This window comes from Phasianus colchicus, chromosome 6 (genome assembly GCF_987193195.1).
Source record: "Phasianus colchicus chromosome 6, bPhaCol1.hap1.1, whole genome shotgun sequence".
Classification (NCBI taxonomy): Eukaryota; Metazoa; Chordata; class Aves; order Galliformes; family Phasianidae; genus Phasianus; species Phasianus colchicus.
Genome location: NC_143441.1, coordinates 25,189,065 through 25,214,167, shown reverse-complemented (window position 1 = coordinate 25,214,167; position 25,103 = coordinate 25,189,065). Strand labels below are relative to the sequence as shown.

General features: G+C 39.2%; 3 protein-coding genes across 3 annotated transcripts in view; 2 read left to right on the top strand and 1 right to left on the bottom strand.

The window, feature by feature from the left end:
* LRRC72 (leucine rich repeat containing 72) overlaps positions 1–11,042 on the top strand; it is a 30,621-nt gene extending 19,579 nt beyond the window's left edge. Inside the window, exon 10 of the transcript XR_016467762.1 lies at positions 11,028–11,042. The gene's annotated coding sequence lies outside the window, so the exon portion shown is untranslated. The remainder of the gene's footprint in view (positions 1–11,027) is intronic.
* Positions 25–20,827, bottom strand: ANKMY2 (ankyrin repeat and MYND domain containing 2). Its single transcript, XM_031590053.2, has 10 exons — positions 20,522–20,827; positions 17,555–17,619; positions 13,177–13,315; positions 11,061–11,159; positions 8,925–9,085; positions 7,626–7,840; positions 6,472–6,607; positions 3,761–3,889; positions 3,168–3,309; positions 25–1,975 (listed from the first exon to the last, which is right to left on the bottom strand). The coding sequence occupies exons 1-10, from the start codon at positions 20,586–20,588 to the stop codon at positions 1,746–1,748; spliced, it is 1,383 nt and encodes a 460-aa protein (XP_031445913.1). The 5' UTR covers positions 20,589–20,827; the 3' UTR covers positions 25–1,745.
* Positions 20,828–20,925: 98 nt separating this feature from the next.
* BZW2 (basic leucine zipper and W2 domains 2) overlaps positions 20,926–25,103 on the top strand; it is a 51,562-nt gene continuing 47,384 nt past the window's right edge. Inside the window, exon 1 of the mRNA XM_031590055.2 lies at positions 20,926–21,058. The gene's annotated coding sequence lies outside the window, so the exon portion shown is untranslated. The remainder of the gene's footprint in view (positions 21,059–25,103) is intronic.

Here is a 25,103-nt window from a genome sequence, read left to right as displayed (position 1 = left end):
CTCCACTGGGTAGCCTGTACTTCACAACTACTTCCAATTTTCAAACTTTACCTTGTTGCTTAAGGCTTTTCTCACCAAGAAGAGGTGGTGGCTGGCGGAATGAAATCAGAATTTGTGTGGTCAATTTTATGACACTTCTGAGAACCTGAATTGCTTGTCCCAAAAAAAACAGCATTATCAGAAAAGCACTGAAGAGAAATATATTCCAGTCAGACCCTGCTATGTAGAGAACTGAGAACCAGCAGCACTTTTCCACTCCCAGCTCCCAGTATCATGACTCTGTATCTGTGTTCCAGACATGCATCCCTTGCTTTCTGCCCTCTACTTGTACATTTGAGCTACAGGAAGCCCATAGATCTCAAGTGGGAACATCACAATGACCTGGTAGGCATTAAAGATGCAATAATTGCCACTCAGCTCTCATCTTTGAAAACTTTCCCTTTATTATTCATATTTTATTCTTCTAATTCTTGAAATGAAAATGCTCTTGATCATACAAAAGGTACATTCCCTGCATTTATGCATCCTCTTAAAATTTTAAGAATAATAAACAAAAATGTTCAATATATTAAATAGTAAAAAATTAATAGCATTTTTCCTCTATATGGAAGATGGTTTAATTATTCCTCTATGTTGAAGGACATTGCTGTATTCCAAACACATTATTCATCCAACAACTGAAGAATATAAAATTCTACCATCTTTATGCAGCAAGTAGTATTTTAGGTCATGACATTCCCTTCTTTCATGAGAAAATGTAAAACTGAGTGAAAACAGAACAGTTAAGGGATGCTGCTTTTTACGTTATAGTATTCAGTTGAAAGCCAATGTGAAACATCAATAGTATCAATAAATGACCTTGATACAATTTATCAATTGTAGTTTATAAATGGTCCCATTTAATTGTGATCAGGTTCAGCGTGTAAAATATTAAACATCTCATATGTTTATGAAATCATTCATATACATCCCAGTGTGCTCTAAGGCATCTTTACCAGAAAGCAGAGATCTAGAAACCATTATTTGTAACGTTCAAAATAGTTAAAATCCTTCTGGTGTTCCCTTCATTTAACTTTGATAAGCTTGGAATATATTTGAGCAAATAAATAATGAAATTAATCTCTTGAAACACACACATTTCACAGTCACTCTGAGACTTATAAAACAGCTGTATCACTTAATGAAATTGCCACCAAACAGACACTATTGTTGCGTACTTACTAGTCAAAAATATTTACAGTAATTTCAAGAAAATTTGAGAATTCAGATGAGTATATTCAGAAGCTTAACTGCTACTGAATTCTTTTAAATAAAGAATCATAAAGGGGTTCTGGCTTCCCAATACTTTTAGCTGTAGTTCTGTGTACTCACAGAAAAAAAAAGTCTTAAAAATTATACTTAAAATAATTTTCAGGTTCTGAAACCATGAATGCTCCCAAACTTAAGTGGCTGTTTGACCAGACACTCATAGATTTTACTACGCTTACAGTTGGTATACATATAGCTGGATTTATGTCACTCTAGTTTTCATCAGATAATAAATATCTATTTTTACAATCTACAACAGAACCTGAAGACAAACTAGCCAGTATTTCATCTCAAGATGAACAAAGCTATGCTGTCATTTACAGGAAGCCTTGCAAAAGCCATGCTGTAAAGAACTCAGACATGGTCAGCATAAAAAAATTCTTTGACTGCTAGGGTAGAAGGACTTGACCAGAACACTCAGCCCCTTCCCAGCTTTCCTATTCCTCAGAATCCTGAATTTTTTGAAGAGCAATGTCAGCTAAGCCAGTCTCACTTTCCAGTGGGCTGTCAGGACATGGAGCTCGTGCTTCTGCCTCTTTGGTAAGTTCAGTTTCTTCTGTTTGGTCAGTCTGGATCCACAGATTTGGATCTGCTTCTTTGGTAGCATCTGGGCCAGGAGCTGACTGTTCTTCACTTGTAGAACCAGCCTCTTCTAGTTGTGCTTCATCTAGACAAAAGAGAAAACTCATCACCAGTAAACACAGAACTCACTGGCAAGTAAACCATTTTTTCCTCTGAAAGAATAATAAACGCTAAGAAACTGCATCAGTTACAGAAGTGATTAGCTTAAGCAAGCTTCAACAAAAAAAGGCCAAAGATGTAAGAGTTCTGCTTAAACTTCTGTAAGATTATTCTGAAATTAACCCTACACAAAGCTCTCATTAATTTCTCCACAATTTTGCCACAGTTCTTTTTAATACATAAAGGAGCAGAGTAGGACTCTATTTCAACTTCCAATTCAAATATGCTTTACTGACACTGTGGTTAGCCTTTCAAAGAATGGCTGCAGGCTAATTAAATGGGGAATACAGGTGTTCTGTAAGAAAAAAAGGTATTTATGTGATTATGTAAGAAGTACTTATGCACATAACAGATTGAAGAAATTCTTTACTAATTAACAGTTGACCACAATGAACTTTAGCTTAAATGAGTCATCCCAGATTTTCTAACCTGACTGTACAGAAAAGAATCAGCAATTACAACTTTATTTCTCAGGTAACTTCTTTTTTTAGAAAAAAAGTGTTAAATGACTTTTTGCTCGCATTCTGCTAAGTAGGGCTTGGGTCATAGCAATTCTGGAAGGAAAGAGGCCTTGTTGAAAGCCAAAGATATCTACTGAAATTACTAATTTTTGTTTCTTATTTTCTCGTATGACTGATAACCAGCTGTAAATACTATCATAACCAGCCACAGCCCAGCCAAAACCTACCATGGTCCCAATTGTCTATGGAGCTAACAACCTCCTTAGCACAGACTTCCTTAACACCTATCCTTCAAAATACACAAAACATTTAACTTTATACTATGATTCTGAAGAAGAAACTATTAAAGGAGAATTAATCTTTCCATTAGCCTTCACAACTGGAAAGAAAAATCTGCTGTTGTATTATCCAACTTGTCCTAATATCTCCAACAAAATTGATTAGCATGAAACTTTGATTAAAAATTTGGATTTTGAAACAGTGCAGTGTAATTCAGCATCTCCAATCTGAAAGAGTAGAATTCCAGCAAATGCAAGTATGTTGTTATGTCACAACAAAAATATTTCAACTGTTACAGATTTTAAGGTTTGTTACTGTTGTTCCTTTTGATACAGTTCACGCCACATTAGTGTCAGCAAGGAAACTAAAAATCCTAACCTTTCTTTTGCTTTTTTTCTTGTTTCCTTTTTTCTTTGGCAGCTTCTAGTTCTTGTTTCTCATGAATTTCCTTCAAGGTCTTGCAGACTTTTTTGTGGGTAAACCAGTGTATTTTCTGGCAGTTCTGGTCACAGTACATCACCTGAAAGTTACCACAGTCATCAATTTGTCATCATGTATTAGATAAATATACACTACTCCTAAATTTTTAGTGCAACAAGTTAAATCTCTATGTATACTTCTTAATATATTTGTAAGCCATTTGTCAGGTCATACAGGGATTCCAACCTATATAAAACTATAGAAGAACAGTTTGTTTTGCTTAACTCTGAACATACAGAAATTTTATTCTTTCTTCATCCTTAAACATACACACATGAAATGCAGGAAATGCAAGTACTCCCATTTGTGAACTGCAGCCATCTCTCCTAGAAGTAGGTGACATGCACATTTTCAGCATAGGCATGTGTGAAATTCCTCATAAATCTACACAGTAAGTAGTCAAACATTCAAAATCCTCATCACCTCAATGCCACTAATTCTTTTGTTTTAATTGTTTGTATTAATTGTTATAACAATTCATGGTTCCTTACCATTTTACACACTGAACATCTTTTGTCTGCTCCCTTTTCCCCACATGTGGTACAGAATTCAGCATCCACAAAACCCACTTGGCCAGTGATAGCTTGTGTAAGTACAGAAAAAGCGGTAGGGTCAGAACCCTGAAAGACAAGAAAAGGTAAAAAGAATAATTTTGTAAAACACAGGAAATACCACTATTATACAGTATGTTTCAGGTTAAAATAGAAGTACTATCACAAAGAGGGACAACAGGAGAAAAACAACAAAAGGCAATTCATGCTTCCATGTAGCCAGCTGTGGTCTCACTCAAGATGCTGTAGCAGCACAATATAAAACTATAACATACAACTTCAAGTAACGTGCACAGCTTTGTAAGTACACATTTATATACATTTTGTATACAAAGTGAACTTAGAGCTTAGCTCCTGTAGAAAGGAAGATAAAAATTTTCATTTTTTTATTCTATAAAATGAGTCCCATTTGAAGGTAACTAGCTCTCAGCTTGTGAACACGTGCTTACATTTTGAAGAATCATGGCTGCACAGAATGTCTTCTCATTCTGTAGCTTTGTTCTGAATCAAAACCACAAGCACAGAGCAATGAAACTAAAATCTGAAGGCGAAGATACTAGCAATTTTTAATAACTGCATATTGTGGGATTAGTCGCAAAGTCCATTATAAAGAGTTTACCCCTTCCTTAACTGAATGAATACTAACATTTAAAAAAAATGATTTTGGAAGAATGTGTTGTTATTGCACGACTAACACAGCACCACCTAACACATAAGCAGTGATTCATTTAATGGGTGGTCCCAAGTAACAGCTAAATGATACACTAACTGCTGGGTTGAGGTACAACAGACAGAAATTTCAATGCAACAAATATAGTATGATACAAAGTGCCTGTCTAAGTCTGTATATCCAAATAACTGTTATTTTCCTGGATAGACAAACTAGATAATATAAAGTGTAAATATTCCCCACTGATGTCACTGCATTTGGGCAATAGATTCCCATTCAGTGAATAGGCTCTACTTTTAATGCTCTGGCAAATCCTGAAGATAATTGCGTAAGTTGTAAGTCTGGATCTCCAAATTAAGCATTTAGTCACATTAAAACATGGAAAAAAAGCTCAGAAGCTTTGTACCTTCTGAGGTTCACAAATATATTACTGATAGCTGTACTTCCCTCATTTTCATCTGAAATAACACCTGAAACATACACAGTTATTTCAGCTCTCACTCAACTCTCACTGTTGTGCTGTCTGTTCTTTGGGAATATTCCACAGCCTTTGTTGTCGTATTTGAATGTCACTGTAATGTGTCTGTTGAGTGAATTGATGACCTGTTCTTAATACTATAATTAATGCTATTAATGAATACTCAATCCCATTCAAGAGCTCAGTGGTCTTTTCAAAGTCACCCACTTGTAGATCCTATGCAGCAGGTTTTTGCAAATTAGTCTTTGTGCTGGCACACAGTTACATCTTTAAAAAGGTTTTTTATTTAGCACTGATACACAGTTGTACTCAGTGTACTTAGAATACAGACCAAACAGTCAGAACTTGGAATTTTCAAGACAATTATCATCATATTAGATATTATTTACAGTATCCTTCCAAACAACACAAGCAATAAGATTTACTATATTTTACTGGTAAACATAAACTAAGGATTATTTTGATGTAAACAACAAAGGAAGAAAATGTCAGGTTGCCTTGGCTCTAAATAAATCCTTAAGCAGTTAGACCAGCAGAAACATGCAGAGTTATAATGACTGCAGCAACACTCAGATGCCCAGACTGAATCCAAGTAATTGTACGTGCTAAAGGTAAATGGTTCCAGGAAATTCAATCTTTATTGCATATCCTTTCTAGTGTAATGGACAGAAATACAGTTTAACAAAAGGAAGAAAGCAGAAAAGACTGCAAGCTCTTCTAAAAAGAAACAGGAAAGAAAACGCTTACTCTAAAGCAACTCTTAATGCATCATGAAAGTCTGTTTTCACACTGTGTTTATTTTTCTGGCTTAGACAAACAGGAGGGATTGCATTAAGCCTCAGGACATTTTCATTCACTGGAGCCACTTAAGATGGAGGCTATTTTTAACTCACTCAGCGTAATCCAAGTATGAGACAAAACTGTGCCTTTCTCAAAGTGTTCGAATGTACAATATCTTGCTCTTGGGGACCAGAGAGAACATATTAAAAAATTTAAAAATGTTAAAAAAAAAATAGAACAAAAGTTCTTGTGTAAGATTTACTGTAAACTAAGGAAAGCTATTGAACACTGAGTTAGCAAAGAGGAAAAGCTGAAGTTATTTTACTTGTAATTAGGATTTTCTAATTCAGATACACATTGTACAGTAGATGGCATTGTCTTGTCTCTCCCTCTGATAAAGGGAGCTTCACAGAATGTTCTACCATGTATTACCAATTTCTCCATATACACTATAAATAATTAATGTATTAAACTAGGAAATGACTCAGCTCAGGCATTAAACATTCAGTATCAGCATGGGAAAAAACCTACTAGGTTGAAATTAGAGAATTTTCCTGCAACATGTAAAATAAAATTCCAGCTTATCAGAAAGTTCAGGGACATCCAAAACCTTTGCTTAATATAAAACATCAAAGAATCTGAGAGAAAGTAAGAAGCTTATTTTAAGCTGAATTTACTATGCAAATTGTTAGAAAATATTATCTTGATAGAAAAAAAACTTACCAGTTCAACAGGTGCAATACTCCTCACAAGCTGCTGGAGCAATGTAGCTTCACAGTAAGGAAATTTTCGGATACTTTCTCGAATTAGCTTTTCTTGATATACAGGGAAACCATCTTTATCTCTCCCTTTCAAGAGACTAAATTTTTTGAAAACAAAGAAGAATAAGAAATCACACAGTAATTGCTCAGGGACAAGGACAAACACACAGCATCCAGTACTTTGCCCTCCTCACTCTGTTCTATCCCACATATAACTAAAAGAACGCTCTGAAAAGACTACTTACAGATTCCATTACCCAGTGAAAGAGAACCAGCTATAGGTGGACAAGTAGCAAAGCTCTTTGCTGTATTTAAAAATGAACGTTGTGAAAGTAAACGGTAAAGAATAGACAACAATACTTTAAAATATAAACTCTGCTTTATTTACATTTAGTAACAAGCTATAGTCCTGATGCTTCTATATTTATTTGGTTGGCTCCTGTGGTTCACTGATGAACAATTTGATTTCAGTATATGAAAACTGACTTTATGATTTATTTTCAGTATCACCTAAAAATCCACAGGGCTCTGATATGACCTTTCTACAAGTCAGGCCACTTACTTTAAGATCGGGCAGCTAGTTTTGTAACTCTGACTGTGTTCTGAGTTTCTGTCTACATGATTTAAGAGCCCAAGTCTCATCTAAAGCCAGTGGGATTTTGCAGCTCTCACTTGCTTAAGTGTTTTTGAAGAGAAATCTCACTGTCTCACTGCTAGAGAGCAAAACAGCAAAAGAAGTATTCCCAGATGACCCATACTGGACTCTGAGAAATACATTTTTTCAAGTCTATCACTCCTCCTATTTTTCCACCCATGGAACTCTCTGCTACTTCACAGTGTATGTGGGATTGCCAAGTTCTAACCAGTTTTAGCACAGAGCTGAGACCCAAGAATTGTTTCCTTCGTACCCCAGGAAAGGACAATACCACTGGGGAAAAAAAAAAAAAAGAGTCAGTGCAACCCTGAAGTGACTGCTATGGGAATTATTTCAAAGTCTACTTGGCAGAGCTTTTACTAGAGACAGTCCAACTACTATGATTATTCCAGTTGCCTTTTTCTGGTATCTGTAAAGTTAGTTCATACTACACCTTCACACCTTTCTGCAGAAATACATACCTTTTGATAAATCCATCTAATTTATCCTCTCGCTCTTTTAAGAACGTAACACATTTCTGGAAGATGCAACTGATGTAGTGCATTTTCATAGCAAGTACTTCATTCATATCTTTCTGCTTCATGCATTTCTCACAAATTAGATCCAAAACCCTGTAACATTTCTGCAGTGCTTCTACTTCGGCCAATAGAGGGTTCTCTTTTACCAGCAACACAATCTATGAGAAAAAATGTAATCCAATTCAGAGCTAGTATTTTTAAACTTGTTACCCATTAAAAGTTAGATAAATCTTTGTAGCCAAATTTCAGTGGAGTTTTTACTATTCCTCTGCTGCCATCTTATGCTGTCTTCCCCTTCTTTTGTGAGTATCATTATTTAGTATTTTGTAGTTCCTATACATGAAACGCTCAAAATTAAGACTGGTATTAAAATTTATATCTAAGAAATAGAGATACCTGAAGAATTAAAAGCATGTTAAAAGAAACATTTAGATTTTAGGACTGTATTGTAGTTTCTCTATTTCCTTTTTGAAAACTAAATAAACTGGAACTGCATAATTTAAGTGGCTTCAAAGAACACACCAACCTCACATATACTTGGAATGCTTTAAGTAGACTAATAACACACTGAGCTAACCATTTTCAAAAGAGACTGTACACTCACTAAATTAGCTGCCAGTTTGTACATGCTGCAGATACTTGGTTGGCAACCACTGACAAATTCCCAACTTTGGACAGCAAGCTCAAGGAACCTGTCTTTGAAACTAGATGTATTAATTTCTCTGAACTACACAGGAGGAAAAATCCTAAAAAAAAAAAATTTTAGCAGCAAATATACTTGGAAGTAAAAATAAACATCTCGTGCATATACTGCCAGAAACAGCAACAGCTGTTACTATGGTGAAACAGTGATTAAGGTAGAAAGATGCATGCTGAGACAAGTATGGAGAGAACACTGACAACTTGTCAAGGTCAGGGATTGTCTTATGTTTCTATTTCAAGTAAGGCTAGGAAAAAATAAATCCAGAAAAGAAAACAATTTATGTTTTTCTATGTTAAAAATAATCTCTCTGATTAATTGCATTATTTTGAAATTCTGACTTATACGAACACTGAAATTGCTTCATTTTTGAATCATGTCTAGACATTAGGTCTGATTCTACGTCATTCTCAGGAGTATCTGAGTTACAGGATAATGCTTTTCATCTTAACTGGACTCACTGAAGAACTGAGTGCCTTTTGACATAAAAATAAAACTAGTTCCCACGCCAACAAACACATTCAATTTGCATATCACTCTACCTTAACAGGATGCATATTTGTAGTAGTAATAATTTTATGGAGCGGCCCAGCTAACTTTACTGGCAGTTTTGGTTCTTTATCCAAGCCTTGTGGTTTAGTATAGTAGTCCAGCCTTTCACGTGGAAAGAAATTGTTGATGATGGTCACACAGTCATGCTGACCTAGAAATACATGAGGAAAAAGAAAAAATCATGTAACCATAACATGAAAGAGAAAAAAAAAAAACAAGACCTGAAACCCAACCTAATATAAGCAACACAGGTGAGCTTTACGCACAAGGAAGCTAAGCATCACATGATTTGCACTGGTAACAAGCAATTCTTGTTTTTCTTCTGTAAAGCGTGTGACTTTTTGGCTTCTGGAAGGAAACAATTTCATGACATTTCATTTTACAAATTCCACCCCTTCACGCATATTTTCTCCCTGTCAAGCCAGAATTAAAATAAGTGTTTATCAAAGTCATTTACTGTATTCAAAATCAAGCCATAAAAAAAGTCAGTATTTTGACTCTGAGGTACAACTATCCTAATAGCATCTCACAGGTGTTAAAATTTCTCAAGAGTTTTGTCCACTTTGTAGTCTGAAAAAAATTGTACTGTGACTTCTTATACATTTCAGACAGAGAGCAGTGTATTCATCAGAAGAACAGAAGGTGTAGAAAATATTCTAAAAAAACAAAAAACAAAAAAAGGACTGTGATGAAATAGGATGAGAAAAGTTACATCCTCTTCTTGTTTTCTGTATCTGACAAAATGATGGATTACTAGGCTGAAAGAAAATAGCATTTAGTTCCTGTACTTCAGGGCCACATTCTTTAAATTGACAGATTTATCTTGGCACTAATTCCCTTTATCAGCAGCAGAAGACAACCAACCAAATTCCAGCATTTAAAATCCTTACGTGTTTTAGAAGAGACCATCCTAAGGTAACAGAGCACAGTGTCAAACAAATGATGGGGGAAGTATCCTCACTTCCCACGCAAAGACAGGTGACTTAAAGTTGACTGGATAGAGAATAAAGAGAATGAATTCCAATGCTCAGCCTATCTCAGTGTGTGTGGAAATACTTACAGAGGTGATGCAATGAGTTTTTAAAGAATTCTCGAAAATTATGTTGGAGTTATCATTACCCATTCACCAATTCAAAAACATTCAAAAACAATATCCATTCTCCAAATTCCAAGTATAATTATTAGAAGTGGACTTCTTCAGCATATTAAGTACATAGTTAAGGATTTGCTGCTTGAAACTCAAGTGTGAGTACTGGCAATCTTTTTCTCCAAAAAGGAATAAAAGCAGATATGATCTAAATTTAAATCTCAATAACTCACTGTTACAGGAAGCAAATGTAAATGTCAAGGTGAGCTTCTCCTGGAACACCTAATGGACTTCTGAGAGAGTTCTCAGACATTTAAAGAATGAGATATTCATATTTTTTCAAATATGAAATGAACATAGATGTTCATTTTTAGTTGCTGGGGAGGTCATCTGGAAAGCAATAGTTGATTTTTGAAAAAGATACTGTTTTTCCTTGTTATATTTTATCACACAACTTTGCTGGAAATAGATAAGAAGTACTACATTTGGGGTAAATTTGGGAATATTAAGCCAGGAATCTCCCAGCATTGTGCCAAGATTGGTAAAGAAAAAGGAGTTTAGAAAAAAAGAAAAGAAAAAAGAGCCACAACAACAGAAAGAAGCCTGGCTGCATGTTTTGCTCCGATCACTTAGCACACCGCAATGACAACGCTTTCTTTATTCCAACCAAGTTTTGATCAATAAGTGCCAACCTATCTAAGAACAGGTCCTGAGATTTCTCCCTCACACACGCAGAGGGAGAAGAGCAGGAGGTGACTAACCACAAATGTAACATTTCCTCTGACTGTTTCAAAAGTGATGACACTGCATAAACTTGCACACTTGGAGAACACCAGCCTTTGTTCTTATAGATACCATCACTTGGGTATTTATGAAACACAAACTGACTCTGTTAACAGGATGAGATGTGAAAAAGAAAATGATGAACAATGGTGTTAGTTCAAAACAGGTCATTAAACAATGTTTCTCCAATAAAAAGCACCAAAATCTGACTTTTTACTTCAAGGATTTAGGAAAAGATGCTACACTTTGAGCTTACCAACAAAAGCAGCCATCTGAGCTGCTGTCCTTCCCACAGAATTGACAACATCAGTCTCAGCTCCGGCCTCTAACATCATCCAGGTGATTTCTTTGTTTCCTGTATTTGGGGGGGGGGAGGATATAGAAAATTAGGCAGGACAAACTAGAACTTGTATTTCTTCATGTAAGAGCAAAATCAAACTTTTACTAAGACCTAATTACAGTGTAACAGCAAGGAAAAATAATAATTTTAAGTACATTAAGAATTAACTAAGAGAAATACACATTGCTGCCACCTTCTTTACAGTCCCAAAAGGTTACATCAAAGTAAAAACTAAATTCGCACAGGGTAAAACTCTGCCCTCTGTAAGACACATTCAGCTCCCTGTAGAGCTTATGGGAGTCACATGTATACAATTGTACTAACAATTGGTCCCCCTGGATAGCAGTACAGAAGCAAATTCTACTAATCTCGTTTGACAGTTCAACTAAACATTTGCTATTCTAAGAATAAAAAACTCAGTACTGCTATGTAGCAGGAGCTTAGAGAAGGGAACAGATTGTTCCTTTCTCCTCAGCAGGAACTGGGTGTTCAGACTGGGCTAAATACCAAATAAAACGAAGCTAAAATTTGATGGGAAGATTATATGACATAATTGGTGCCCTTAGAGGCTATTAAGGACACTTGTCACCACTTGTGCTGGTTCTGTTTTCAAAGGTATTTTTGCTTTAACAGTTGTTGTACACATGCTAACTGAAAAGAAAAACTGAATATAGAAAAAGAAGGGGAAGAAGGGGCTGGTAGATAAAATATTTCTGATTTTAAAACAAAGGCTTTGTACATGAGTATTATTGACACCTTTTGCACTCACAGGTAACAGATCTTAAAGTCAACATTAAGAAGCATTAAAATCCAGGATGGCAGGTTAAAATCACAGCTGGAAGAAAATGGTAAAAATCCTGCAATTTCAATAAAGCTGCAGGCATTTAACAGCCTCTGACAGTTTGTTCCTATTTACTTGCTGCACTTTGGATATTGCTCAATGCCACAAAATGCTGAAATCTTTTTACCAAAGTTTGAGCAGCCTCATGAGCCAGTTAAGGCATCAAAGTTTTTTCTTCTTCTTTTCTTCTAAATTTACAATGAAAGAAAGCAAAGTTTAAACTCTACCTGATAACAAATGTTACATCTTCCCAAAAAGGAGATTCTAGGGAAGTAAGTGGCCTAATAGAAAAGATACTTAAAGTAATATAAAATTTCCAATTCTAACTCTTATTCTGGAAGGAACATTGTTTTTATGTAATGCCTTTTCCTCACTCGAGAAAATTATTGTTCTTTGCATCAGGAACACAAGAACAGCAAGAACAACACTGCAAAGCTCCACTGAAACTGGGAGAAAATATATATAACTATAAGCACTCTCATGAAAAAGGAAAAAGGAAAAAGGAAAAAGGAAAAAGGAAAAAGGAAAAAGGAAAAAGGAAAAAGGAAAAAGGAAAAAGGAAAAAGGAAAAAGGAAAAAGGAAAAAGGAAAAAGGAAAAAGGAAAAAGGAAAAAGGAAAAAGGAAAAAGGAAAAAGGAAAAAGGAAAAAGGAAAAAGGAAAAAGGAAAAAGGAAAAAGGAAAAAGGAAAAAGGAAAAACCATATTTTTAAAACATTAAATAAATTTGCATAATCTCACAACATAGTTGCAAAAATAATGCAGAAGAGAGGCAATGTTTGAAAAATATTTGATTGATTGGACAAGCTTTGTGTATCACGAAAAGCTACTAATGCAAAGTCCTAAAGAAGGCAGTATGGTACAGTATCCTTTCCAGTGTAACAGAATATAATTAAACAGTGTATCCTACTGTACACTAAAATGGTCACCAGAGTGAATTTAGACATGTGATCAAACAGAACTAAGTACAGATATGCTATAAGCCTCACAAAGCTGAACAAAGAAAAATTTTGTGTGAAAAAAAACAGCAACTCCTCTATTCCACTGTCCTGATGATTCTCAACACGCTAACATGAGCCATGTAAATAATAAGCCTGAATCATACCAAGGTGCCAACACATTCCTTCAACTTATTAAGTCAAACTGTATACATCAATATCACAAAATTCAGTGAGATAAATTTCGTAACGTTACCTGAAAGCCCAGCAAACATCAAGGCAGTGTATCCATGTTCGTGTTCATTGCAGTTGACATCAGCTCCATGTCGCAAGAGCAACCTGCACATGTCCACTTTCCCTTTGTAGGCTGCATGCATTAGAGGAGTCATGCCATGCTAAAAAGAGGAAGGAAGAAGCACGCAAAATAAATTAGTTCTCTCGTTTCTCATGCCACTGATAATTTTCACTTGCTTACACATACTGAATGTACCTGCCAAAGCACGTGTAGCATTAGAGAGCAAGAATTAAAAAGGTCACAAAATGTCAGTGAAGAAATGTGGTTACTAACATGCAGTATTATTTCCATTTTCCAGTGTCACTGTTTTCTGATGATACTGTTACATATGTGAAAACAGGCAGGTCTTTAAAAAATGAAAACCATTTCCCACAAATTAAACATTAGTCTTCTTTGTAAAACATGAGCAATATAGTCAACTAGTGCTTGTCATAGCAGTAGAAGCTTGTTTTAGAAAATGTCACACTCCTAAGCTGTTATTTTTCCCCCTGCATTAAATAAGTAAAATTAGGAATAGGGTCTTATTGTTTTTGCCACTAAAAAGATTTATGGTTTCTAAAACGCACCTTGTTTAGTCATGCTTATTGGTAATTATACTGTCCTGACTCCCACTTATCTTCCCAGTGGCAGTGTGTTCATAGTTATGCATCAGCCAGAGCCCTAAATGCCTTTTATAAAGCAGCTCCAACTAGACCTTAACAACCACACAGCCTCAATTCTTGCCTTTTGATAAACCACACCAGAGCAAAAATGATTAGGTTGAGCAGGAAAGGCCATAAGTCATACGAACTGCACTAGTGTAATTACCAATGCAAAGGTAGGCAATTCCTAGGAGAAATTTTCCGAACAGTGAAGAATGGCTAATACAGACTTTCTCACTCTCAAAGAGCAGAGAGCATCTTCTTGAGCTCTTTTTGAGAAAACTGAATCACATTCAAGTTCTTCAATTTTGATAAACTTTTTTTCCAATATGCTTTTATTTTCACTTAACGCCAAGTCAGGATGTAAGTTATCAGCCAAGACATAGTAACTGCCTAAAAACTTTCTCCAGCACTGAATACACGGACGTGTCATTTGGTCTGTCCCATAAGGAAATCAAACTGACATTTCCTTCTGTTTTTACAGGTCAGGGTAATGTGCACAGCTACACTCACATACACCATTAGTGCAGCTCCATAAATGCAGGGTGATGTTCTGAAACAGTCAGTTTGAGCTTTAATGTATTTTTGTTTCCATAGAACAAAACTAAAGTTACATTTTTAATTATTTTCAAAATATATATATATATACACATATATATATATATATATATATAAAATAAATCCTAGAGGTGAAATTGAGCAAGTTAAAATACAATTTTCAGTATAATTTCATTAATCCCTACTCTAAATGAAAACACTACAAAAAATTCTTGCAGCACTTTATTTTAGTAATCTGAAATATTTTCACATGCTGCAATATAAACAGCTATTAAAGAAACTAGAGACATTCATGAAACAAATTTGTGACTGTTTTTGTTAGGTTTCATTTGTGGTCCTGTAATGGAAATGTAATGGAAAGAAAAGCATTCTATGTCACTGTGCATAATATATTACAAACAGCAACTTTTTAGAGGCCAGTTTGGAGACATCCAGTTTAGCTAGATACTTGAATTAAATTGTAAAAATGCCTCTGACTTAACAGAAATAGTACTAAAAGCTGCTTGTCCAGTGTCCTGGTTTTGGCAAGTATATGACTGGAACTTTCATTCAACGAAAGCCTTTAGAATTTCCAGGCTTAAAGCTTTTGAGTAAGATCATCCTTATCCACTTAAATATGCTGCAAGCTGGATTTGGAAAGCAGTCAGTACATATATGAATGAATAATTCTATCTACAGTTTAAGTATGAACTAATTCTAATATGAAATACTGTTCACTGAGTGCAGATATCTCTCACAGTCTTCCTCCTCTGTATTACGGTTCTGAACAACCTTAACATTATTTTAAACATGGAAAAAGCATGAAGCCTATTCAGGTCAAACCCCTCTGGAAAGGGGTAGGAAAAGAGCTATGAGAGCTCGATTACAGGATGACAAATAACTTTAGGTATGATATTTTGAAAGTCAATGTACTAAAGGTACTGAAATCTGACTTGGCCCTTGTCTAAAGATACATAGAGAAAAGACTGTTGATTGTCAGTAATTTTAGATCTAAAAGAAAGTAGACCTGAGCAGTTGGAATACAAGCCTAGAAACATTCAAACAAGAAGTTAACAGGACACTGTCTTTCGTATTCATATATATTTTTTAAAATCAATGAGTGAGTTATGAGCATGAAATTAATAAATTGTGTTTGCATGTTTGCAGTAAATCCAAACAGAAAATTGCTCTGAAACTGCTCATTTTGTGGACTCTCTCATGTAAAAAAGAACTTTGAGGAAGGAAATGAATTCCTAGCTTCCAACTAGATTATGCTATCCTTTTAGTATCTAAGCATTTGATTGTCAAGGCTCCAATTCCTCACTTATTAAATTAATAAAAGTGAATAAAAAACAGTAATAATGTGAAGTTCAGGATAAAGCTAAGGCAGTGGAGGAAGAAAATAAGACCTGATGCATTCAGAGCAGTCTCCAGTTGTGGCGACCTTGGATAACAGACAAAGCTAATGTTCAATTGGTGTTTCATACACTACTTATGTACATTTACTAGAATAACACATTACAGGCAAAATAATTTGTAACAAAAAAAATTTAAAGCTGACATGAGACAACTGCTGGATTGAAAATCCTAAATAAATCTGAACATGCATCATTAGATTTATCACCGCTGGGGAAGAAGGAGACTGAAATAAGGCCATGGCATGAGCTGTTTAAATATACCCAAGGCACATACTGTTTCTTCTTTAACAATATCCTGAGGCATAACTCAGCTATGGTGCCTATTAATAAACCATATCCTCTCAGCAGTAATCCTACTTGTTGCACTAATAATGCATCATGGGTGCACTAGTTCAGCAACTGCACAAAAATAAATGCTTTGTAAATTCATAAATTAAAAACACACAAACATATTTATCTTGGATTCCTAAAGTTTACTGTAAATCTGAGCATGATTAGTTTGTCAGAAGCTTTTGAAATTCATAAATATTTAAAACTTAATTTCTAAATTGTATTTAAAAACAATCAGAAAATGGATCTGTCAGCAGTACAAGAAATGCTAATAGTATCCCAGGAACATAACCAATATATGATACTGGTGATCACTGTAATGAAGAGATCATTTCCCTGTACTCAGCACTCATGAGACCCTATCCTAAATACTTTTTGCAGTTTCAGGCCCTTCACTACAACAAAGGCAGGGATAACTGCAGCAAGTGCAGCAGAGTTACCACCTAGAGCTCCCAGGTTGGGAGCTGGAGCATTTGTGAAGAGAGGCTGAGAGAACTGGGTTAGGTCAGCTGGAGAGCAGATGGCTTTGTGGGGACCTAAAAGCAGCCTGACTCTTCACTTACAGTGGTGAGAAGGCAAGAGACAATGAGATTAAGCTCCGAGGTCCTTTTAGCCTAAACTCATTGGTGATCTTCTGAAGTGGTAAGGTCAGGAAAAGCACAAAATGATATGAAGTACCTAATCAAGAACAGACACAAGCCATTGGAAGTTTAAATTTAATAAACTACTCAGGGATCCAACATGCATACAGGACAACTACATTTTTGCTTTCATGTTACATTTTTCACTAATGTTGCATGCTTTAGAACAACATCGTAAAAAGAAAGAAGAGGAAATAGACATGAACCTGCCACAAGAGACTTTTCTTCAAGAATTTCCTCCCATCTTTGTGTCACATTTAAGAATTATGTCTTTTACACAGCTATCACCTCTGTCTCTGCAAAAGACAGTGTTTTCCACTTCTGACCTAGCTGTTTAGCCTTTCTGTTTATGGTTCTGCAAAGATGAGGTGCGAACGAGAGATGGGTAAAAAATAAGGACAGCTACTCTTTATTCACACTGCCTGCTGTTCTACAAACAGATGGGCTGCACAGTTAGGCAGGGGGTGACAAGAAGCCAGGCATGCCCCCATGTATCTCGTTGCAGTGTTCAACTTACCTTATAGACACAAAAGCTCATGTAGTAACTCTAGAGAAAATACACAGCATGCACTACACAAAGTAACATTAAACTTCCTTTAAAAAAAAGCTTAGAGCTCTTCAAAGGTTCATTATTCAGCTGCAGGCTGGAAACATCAGAGGAATTCTGACTTCCAAGAGTCTGCATTGCAAAGTTATTTAACACCAGGCAGGCCTTTGGACCTAGTCTTTTAATTGCTAAACCCAGTACAACGCTTGCACAGTTGTGTCATACCTCATCCAAGCAATTGACATGGACGTTCTTGCTGCCCAGCAGCCTTCCAGCCTCTTCAACATTCCCTTTAATTAAAAAGAAAGAAAAGGGAATGAGAACAAGAAATCAAGAATTAGGGGGAAAAGAACAGTTTTATTCCCAGTTAGAATAAAAACCTTTGTAACTAAGCATCAATAAATCCATCACACCCGGTGAAGAGGCATAGGAATGAACAGTATTATTTTCTAGAAGTTAAAGGCCAAAGTCTCAATTTAAAAAAGTAGTCTGAAAGAGTGCACTATGAGTAAGCAGTCATTTTTCTGAAGTAACTGATCTACATACACACAAAAACAGGACATCTCTCTTCATAAACTGCATCAGAACAACTGAATAAAATGATACTGAGTATTTTAACACATTCTGTATTTCTGGAGACTCTTAAATCTAAAAGAAGGAAATTATCACATTTCACTTTTTTGGTCTGAATGAAATATGCTTTAAAGTTCAATCTCCCTTAGTGCTTAAATTCAGGATTTGCAACTTCCCACCTCACAAGTCCATTAATGTAGATGAAATTTGCTTATAGTAACACAGAATAAAGGCAAGAAGTGAGTACAAGGACCATGGTAACTTGATCACTGACATTTCAAAAAAGAAAACAAAAACAAATGCATACGTACATTGAAGTCTGAAAAATCTGTACAAGGAAAAAGAATAGGCCATACCTTGTTTGATTTACTACAAAAACCTTTTCAGCTACAGATGTAAGAACCTCAGTCAAAGCCCACTGACATTACTGAAGAGGCCTACAACACCTCTTCAGTATGCATCAGACATTCAAGCAAATAGAAATTAAGGAACACTGAGTCTCAAACTGGGAAATTTAATTTATTGGCAATTGACAGACAATTCTGATCAGTCAAGTAAAACTATTTTAACAGTAGCTTGCATAATAAAAATAAGTCTCATATCTCTCATTTAATGAAGGACTTCACATTTAACTTCACTACATCACCAGAAGGTAATCATTCAGCAACTTTTCAGCAAAGCAGTTTTTGCAATCTCGGTTTTACTCCTATTTGAAAATGAATTATTTTGAGGGAAAAGAGCCAGTAATCTGGGTTACCTCGATGACAATCCAGCAAAAAACAATGCCAGAAGGTGAGGGCACTGCCAATTAGCCTGCTCCCTGTATAATCAATGAAAATTATATAAAGGAATATTATATAATTTAATAATATTAAGATATCATAATAATGAAATAAGCAAGAGAGTTAGGCACAGCGAGACAAAGAGAATAAACAGGAGGCTTATCCGTGTCGTGGGCTTGCTCAGGAAACTCCAGTGGAGTGGATCTTCCCAAGAGAGAGAGAACCTTCCCCGCTGGTAGTCAGCTCTTAAATGGGTCTAGGAGAGGTGGAGCCAGGCTCCACCCCTTCCTGCAGCACAGGTGAATTGCTTTCACCTGTGCTCCCAGGGCTGACTCATTGCTCGCCTCAGGTGACTAATCAGAGGTTCAGGCCGTGACTCAGCAGTTCCCATATACTCCCCCAAACAATTTTTTCCTTAACGTACAAGAAGCTTCTTAGGGCCTGACGTAGTTTTCAGAAGAATGGGCTGGTGTTTGCTAGAGCATATCCTCAAGAAATGATTGTCAAAGTATACTTTTAGGCAGACAATGCAAAGCAAAATTGCATTTACAAATTCAGAGCTCTGTATGACAAATCACCTGAGGATTTCCAAACAGGGCACTAAACTTTGGCAAATGTCAAAGTTTCAGAGTTGGCTAGCTCTGGAAGTTGGAGCCCAGCTGTTCCTAATGCTGTGTGATAGGAGGACAAAAGGCAATAAGCAGAATTTGAAAGAAAGAGAGGTTCACTCTAGACATGAGGGTCTAGACTTTTAAGAGTCCCTTTCAACTCTAAGGATTCTATGATTCTACGTAGCTATAAGTGTCCCTGTTCACTGCAGGAAAGTTGGACTGGATGACCTTTAAGGATCCCATCCAACTCAAACAACAGTATGATTCTATAAGGAAAAACATTTAACTACAAGCCCAGGAGGAAGAGGTTGCCCAGAGAGATGGTGCAGTCGCCATCCTTTGAGGGTTTCAAGGCCTGGTCACCTACAGCCCTGAGCAACCTATGATGGACTCACAGCTGGACAGCTTTTAGCAGGAGGCTGGACAGGAGACTCCTGATGTCCCTTCCAACCTGAACTCCTCTATGACCTTAATTATAAGCATGTGGTAAGATGTTTGCAAGACTAAGGTTTCAGATTGGTTATTATGAGTCAATCAGTTGATCCTGAACCACATTAAGTTCATCACTGACCGTCCTAAGTTTGTCTCTGACACAAAGGCACATGTGAACAAGACTGGCTCAGAACTGCACACGCAAGTGCACGTAACATGGGTGTCTTCAGTGTACCTGCAGCTAACAGCTCTCACAACTTCCAGAATAGCATTCTGATTACAAATGTTCAAACAGGGCTGTACATGATTTGTGTGGGCCCATGAAATCCAACATGAGAAAAACCCTCCCAGCAATAACAATGTGGGCAGCGTGATGTGGGGAAACAGCAACTCGTGTGTGAAGCACAAAATAAAACTACGTCAGCGATAAGAGCTGCGGGACACCTCGGACGAGCACAAGTTCTGTTAATCTAAGTAGGCTCTGCCCGCAGAGACGTCCTGTATGCGGGGTGACAGGCTAGAGACAGGCAGATCTTCAGCAAGACGCTTTCTCAGCACACGCGAGCCACGCCGACACACGACTCACGCCAACAGACACACGACGCGAGGTTTCCCAGCACAGCCGGGCCCGGCCCGAGCCGCTCCGCGCAGGCGGGCGCAGGGAGCCGCGGCCCGCCCTTCGCCCGCCGGCGGGGAACGGCCGCACGGCGCCGCCGAGGCCCGCAGCAGCGCGGGGCGGCGCGCAGAGCCCAGGGCCCGGGGAGAGCGAGCCGCGAGCGCCGGGCCGGGCTCACCTTTAGCGATCACTCCCAGCAAATCCCTCTCCTCCGGGCTCAGCTCGCCCTTCCGCGGAGGAGCCATGGCGGTGCCCTAGCCCTCAGGGCAGGCTCGGGGCGGCGCCGCCCAAGCAGGCGAGCTCGGCACGGCCCGGCCGCACCTCAAACCCCGGCCCGGCCGCCGCCGCCCGCCCCGCCGGGTTCCGGCCCTGGGCCGCACTACGCGTCCCGCCGTGCGGGGGGAGCCGCTCCCGCTTTCCCGCTCTGCCCGCGTCCCGACTCGGCGCGGCCGAGAGAACAGCCCGCGTCCCTCTTCTGTGCCGCTACAGAAGCCGAACGGCCGGCTTTCCTCTTCGTTTCGCCCTTTCCTTCGGGTCTCCTCGCCGCCCGCTCTGCCGCGTCCCCCCGCGAGCAGCCGGCAGTGGCACGGCCGGGCGGAGGGGGCGGCCGCAGCGGCGCCGTGTGTCAATGTGTCCGTCCTTCACTCCTCCATTGTCTGACGCCGCCAGTGCCGCCGCCGCGCCTGCCCTCCCGGAGCGCGCACCCACCCGACAGGTGCGGGGGGCCCGCGGGCAGCGCGTCGCCCCGCGGCCGGGCACGGTGCTGGGCGGGGGGCGGCGGGGGAGCGCGGGGGCGGCGCGGCCGCCGTGGCAGGTGTGGGGAAGCGCGCCCGGGCGGCCTCGTGGCCTCGTCCCGCGGCCTCGTGCGGGCGCTGCGGGCGTCCCACGCGGGAGCGGCCCCTCGCCCCGCTGCCGGAGCGGCGGGGACGCGGAAAGGACGCGGGCTCGCGCGAATCTCGAAGGGAAATGGCGTGTCGGCAGCGCTCCGCGCCGCGCCCTTTGTTAGCACCTTTCTAAAATCCGAGCCCCGAGGAGCGGCGCGCTTTGTTTCGGCTCCGACTTTCCGCTCCTCGGCCGGGGCGCGGCGTCCCGCGGGGCTGAGGGCGGCCTGCCCCGCTCCTCGCCCTGCGCTTCTGGCCCCGCTCTTCTGGGGAACCTCGTCTTCCTGCCGGTGGCTTTCGGAGGCGTGCGTCCTCCTCACCCACCTGACCGGCGCTTGCGGGTTATCTCCCGGCCGCTTATTTCGTGTTTATTTGTGGAATATGTCTGACAGCCCGCTCTTGTTCTCTATTTCACGTTTGCCTGTGCCTCGGCGTGTGTCAGAAGCGGTGCTGACCGGTGCTCTGCGTCCTGACCCGCAGCCGAGCACGCTTTCTGCTCTGCCGTATCTTCGCGGCCGTTCCGCGCAGCGTGACTTTAACAAAGCGGCTGAGCTCCGCGTGCTTTTAAAATCGAGGGAAGACGGGGACGGCGCTGTCAGCGAGTGGCATTGAATCAACACGTGTCACTGAGCGGGGGCTGCGTGCTTACGCCGGGGCTCCGGGTTTTACAGGTTCCTTTGGCTTCTTGTGGGAGACCAAAAATACTCCGAAGGAAATGCCCTCGGCGCAGAAGCGCTTTCTATACTCCGGTCCAGAAAGATCTCCGTGTGCTGTTAGACAGATGGCTGTCACCGGCTCACCGTGAGGGCTGAATTTAGGGTTTAAGTAGTCTTTTGTCAGCTCGCTGTAGGGTGTTGATTTTACCTTCTGTGAACAAATTTTGTGATATTACTGTGCTCTGATAATCTACTACTAAACAACAAGAGCGTGCTGGCTTCCTTTCGTATACCGTTAATGACCCGTGTGCAGAAATATAGGAATGTGTTCTCATGGTGCTGTACTGTTCTTACAGTCGTAGCGCCTTCGTTCACAGGGTGAACAGGCAAATGAAGTTCTTCTTTCCTGGAGTTCATTGGGTGGCTGAGGCTGGGAGGTGCTCTGTCTGTAAGAGGAAATGACATAATATGAAGGCTGCTCTGAAAATAATGCCTCCTATTTTGTTATGTTGGCCTACGACGTCAGATGTAAATGTGTGGCAGTAGATGGAACCTTCCTGCCAGTATTCCATTACACCGTATTGCTGTGTGACAGATGGCAGCAGAGGGACAGTCTGACAAAATGGCGTCAGATATGGAAGCGTGCATGAAGCAAAGGTCTGGAATTGAATTCCTCCATGTAAAAACAGTTTTTTACGCTCATGGACACTTGTTGAACGTTTATAGAGACAAAAGAATAGATGTGAGCGCAGTGAGGCAGTAGGTGGTGCAATACCATGAAACAGTGGGTCACCTCCTCTGGATGCCTAGGAGTGTGGCATTCAGGCCCTTGTTCATCACATGTGAAAATGTGCAGCTAATGGTGCTGTCTGTGTGGAAAAAGTGCTCTGTAGCTGAGAATTTGCTTTATCAAATAGTGCTGTTTTGCTCTTTGTATCTGTTGTGGTTTCCATGGAAATAAATAGGAGGCATTACTTCCAGAGCAACCTGAGTAACTTAGAATGTTTCTTTCTATTACCTATCGAAGGTTTCTCTGTGACCTCCAGTCCAGTGGTAAGCAGATATTTCACAATCTTCTGTTTATTCTTGCAATATCCTGCTGAGGAAATGAAGTGCTCCTGCCTCCATTTTATGCACATTTTATTTGAAGCGTGGGGACATCAAATGACTGTTCCACAGCAGTACAGGAAGTCTGTGTCAGGGCAGGGAACTGGAACCTGAAAATGTAAGCTTTGAACACTTGCTTTTTACTGCTTAATGTATTTTCTTTTAGATACTTTGTCGGTTTTTTACATAACATAGAAGTTGTAGGTATTGTGTAAATAATATAATAATTTCATGTTGAGAATTACAGAGGGGGAAGGAAATGTTATCAGTGCAACCTTTTGTTGTTTAGGTTTCAAACAAATACCATATATAAGAAATTCTGTATTCCCTCAGCAGGTTATTCGTATGTCTAATGCTTTTGGTTTGTGAAGCAGGCACAAATGGTGACATGTTTTCCCCCTCTGCTTTGCTGCTTCTGATGTGTGCATTTCTGCTCACAGGTGGTGTGTATGATGGTTATTGTAATGAATGCATATGTGATCCTAAACACCTGATGCTTTCTGCAGCTGTGAAGAGTGAGGTTAATGCAAGAAAATAACAAGGATTTCTTTGGTTGAGTATTAGTCACGTTCTATTTTGATATACAACAATTTTGGGGGGATCAGGGTAGGGCAGAAGAAGCTGTTCTGTGCCTTGGAGAACATGCTGTGAAATGGCTGTAGGATGTGAAAGAGAAAAAGGAGATGCTGAACTCATTTCACTGGTTTCAAGCTTTCTTCCATTCTGTCAAGTGACTGTCACTTGTGCCTTGGCTTGCTTGAATTCTGATGATTGTCCTCTCTTGCTCTCCTGCTGGCTCAGAGATTGTATACCCTCTCTCTGTGCCAGATGATCAGAAACTTGCTCTGGCCCACTTCATTTTATCTAGGGAAAAATACAAGAACAAGTCAAACAAGTATTCCCACAGCTTATTCTCCTAGCTTCCATCCTGCTGGGTCATAGCTAAGGACCATCTAAACACAGGGCGGTATCTTTGTTTTTGCCTTTGTACTTGATAGCCTGCAGTTGTGGGTTGTTGTGTTTTTTGGGTGTTATTTTTAATGTATGTAAACTTTGCATCTGCAGCATCCTTTTATAGTTGCATGGAAAAAAAAAAGTAAAAATTCCCTTTTATTTGTTTTTAAACCGGTCACTTTTTGCCTTTTTTGTTTTCTTTTTTCCCCTGTCCTAGTTCCTCTTTTGAGAGTTTATGGAAAAAATTATTCTCTATTCATCCTTGATGGGCAGTCATGGCTTGAAAGACATGTATCATCCCACACCACTGTTTTTTTTTTTGCTTTTTTTTTTTTGCCAACCTGAAGTGTGAAGTCTATGTAGTCATTCCTATGTGAACTGTTTCACATGGCTCTCGTGTCCGCTTTTATAAAATGGATCCACTTTTTGCACATCCTGTGCTGTGGGGAATCTCCTTAAAGTAGGGCTGATCCTATGAGACAGATCTCTGCTGAGTTCTGGACCTACTGACTCCAATCCTGATAATGATATCCTGCCAAAGAGAACAGTATCTAACAGGATTATTCATTTAGATCATTTCAAGTTCATGCAAGTTCAAGGCTTTTTTTTTTTTTTTTTTTTGGCTAGAAATATCCTCTAAATATCCTCTGGTTTTTCCTCTCTAATATCTTTGGATATGTTACTTTTTTTTCCTACTTGATTGGCACTGTTCAACTTCCTTAAATATTTTTGTTTGATTGTAAATGCTTTTAATTTAGGTTTCTTCTGTATTTGTATCTTGTGACAACTGCTGAATCTGCTCTGATCTGTTAATGCTGCTAAGACTTATTTGGTACCCAAGGTAGATTATGAAACTACCTCAAAGGAACAACTGACAGCTGCTATGGGCTGGGATGCATGATACGTACTCAAACACAATGGCTAGATCTTTGAAGGGCAGCACATTCCTATAGCTGGGGTGTACCCAGAGATGTGGACAGAGATGTCTGCCTGCTACCAGTTCCCTGTGGCACCTTGCACGAAGTTAGACCTTCTGTACACTTAGAAATTTAGGAGCAAATCCCAGCACTTAAATCTAGCTGTATCCAAAACGTGGCAAGATGAGACTGGCACTTGCTTGATCTTGTCTTGAACACCAACTGTTGGAAAGGATTCTCAAGCA

Bases quoted from the DNA above. Each gene is read 5' to 3' on its own strand.
- ANKMY2 (XM_031590053.2), bottom strand. From the start codon at position 20,588: ATGGCTCCTCCGCGGAAGGGCGAGCTGAGCCCGGAGGAGAGGGATTTG. The intron at 17,620-20,521 runs GTGAGCCCGGCC...TTTTAATTAAAG, and splicing joins GCTGGGAGTGATCGCTAAAG to GGAATGTTGAAGAGGCTGGA. The intron at 1,976-3,167 runs GTTAGGATTTTT...TCTTTTGTCTAG, and splicing joins AGAAAAAAAGCAAAAGAAAG to ATGAAGCACAACTAGAAGAG.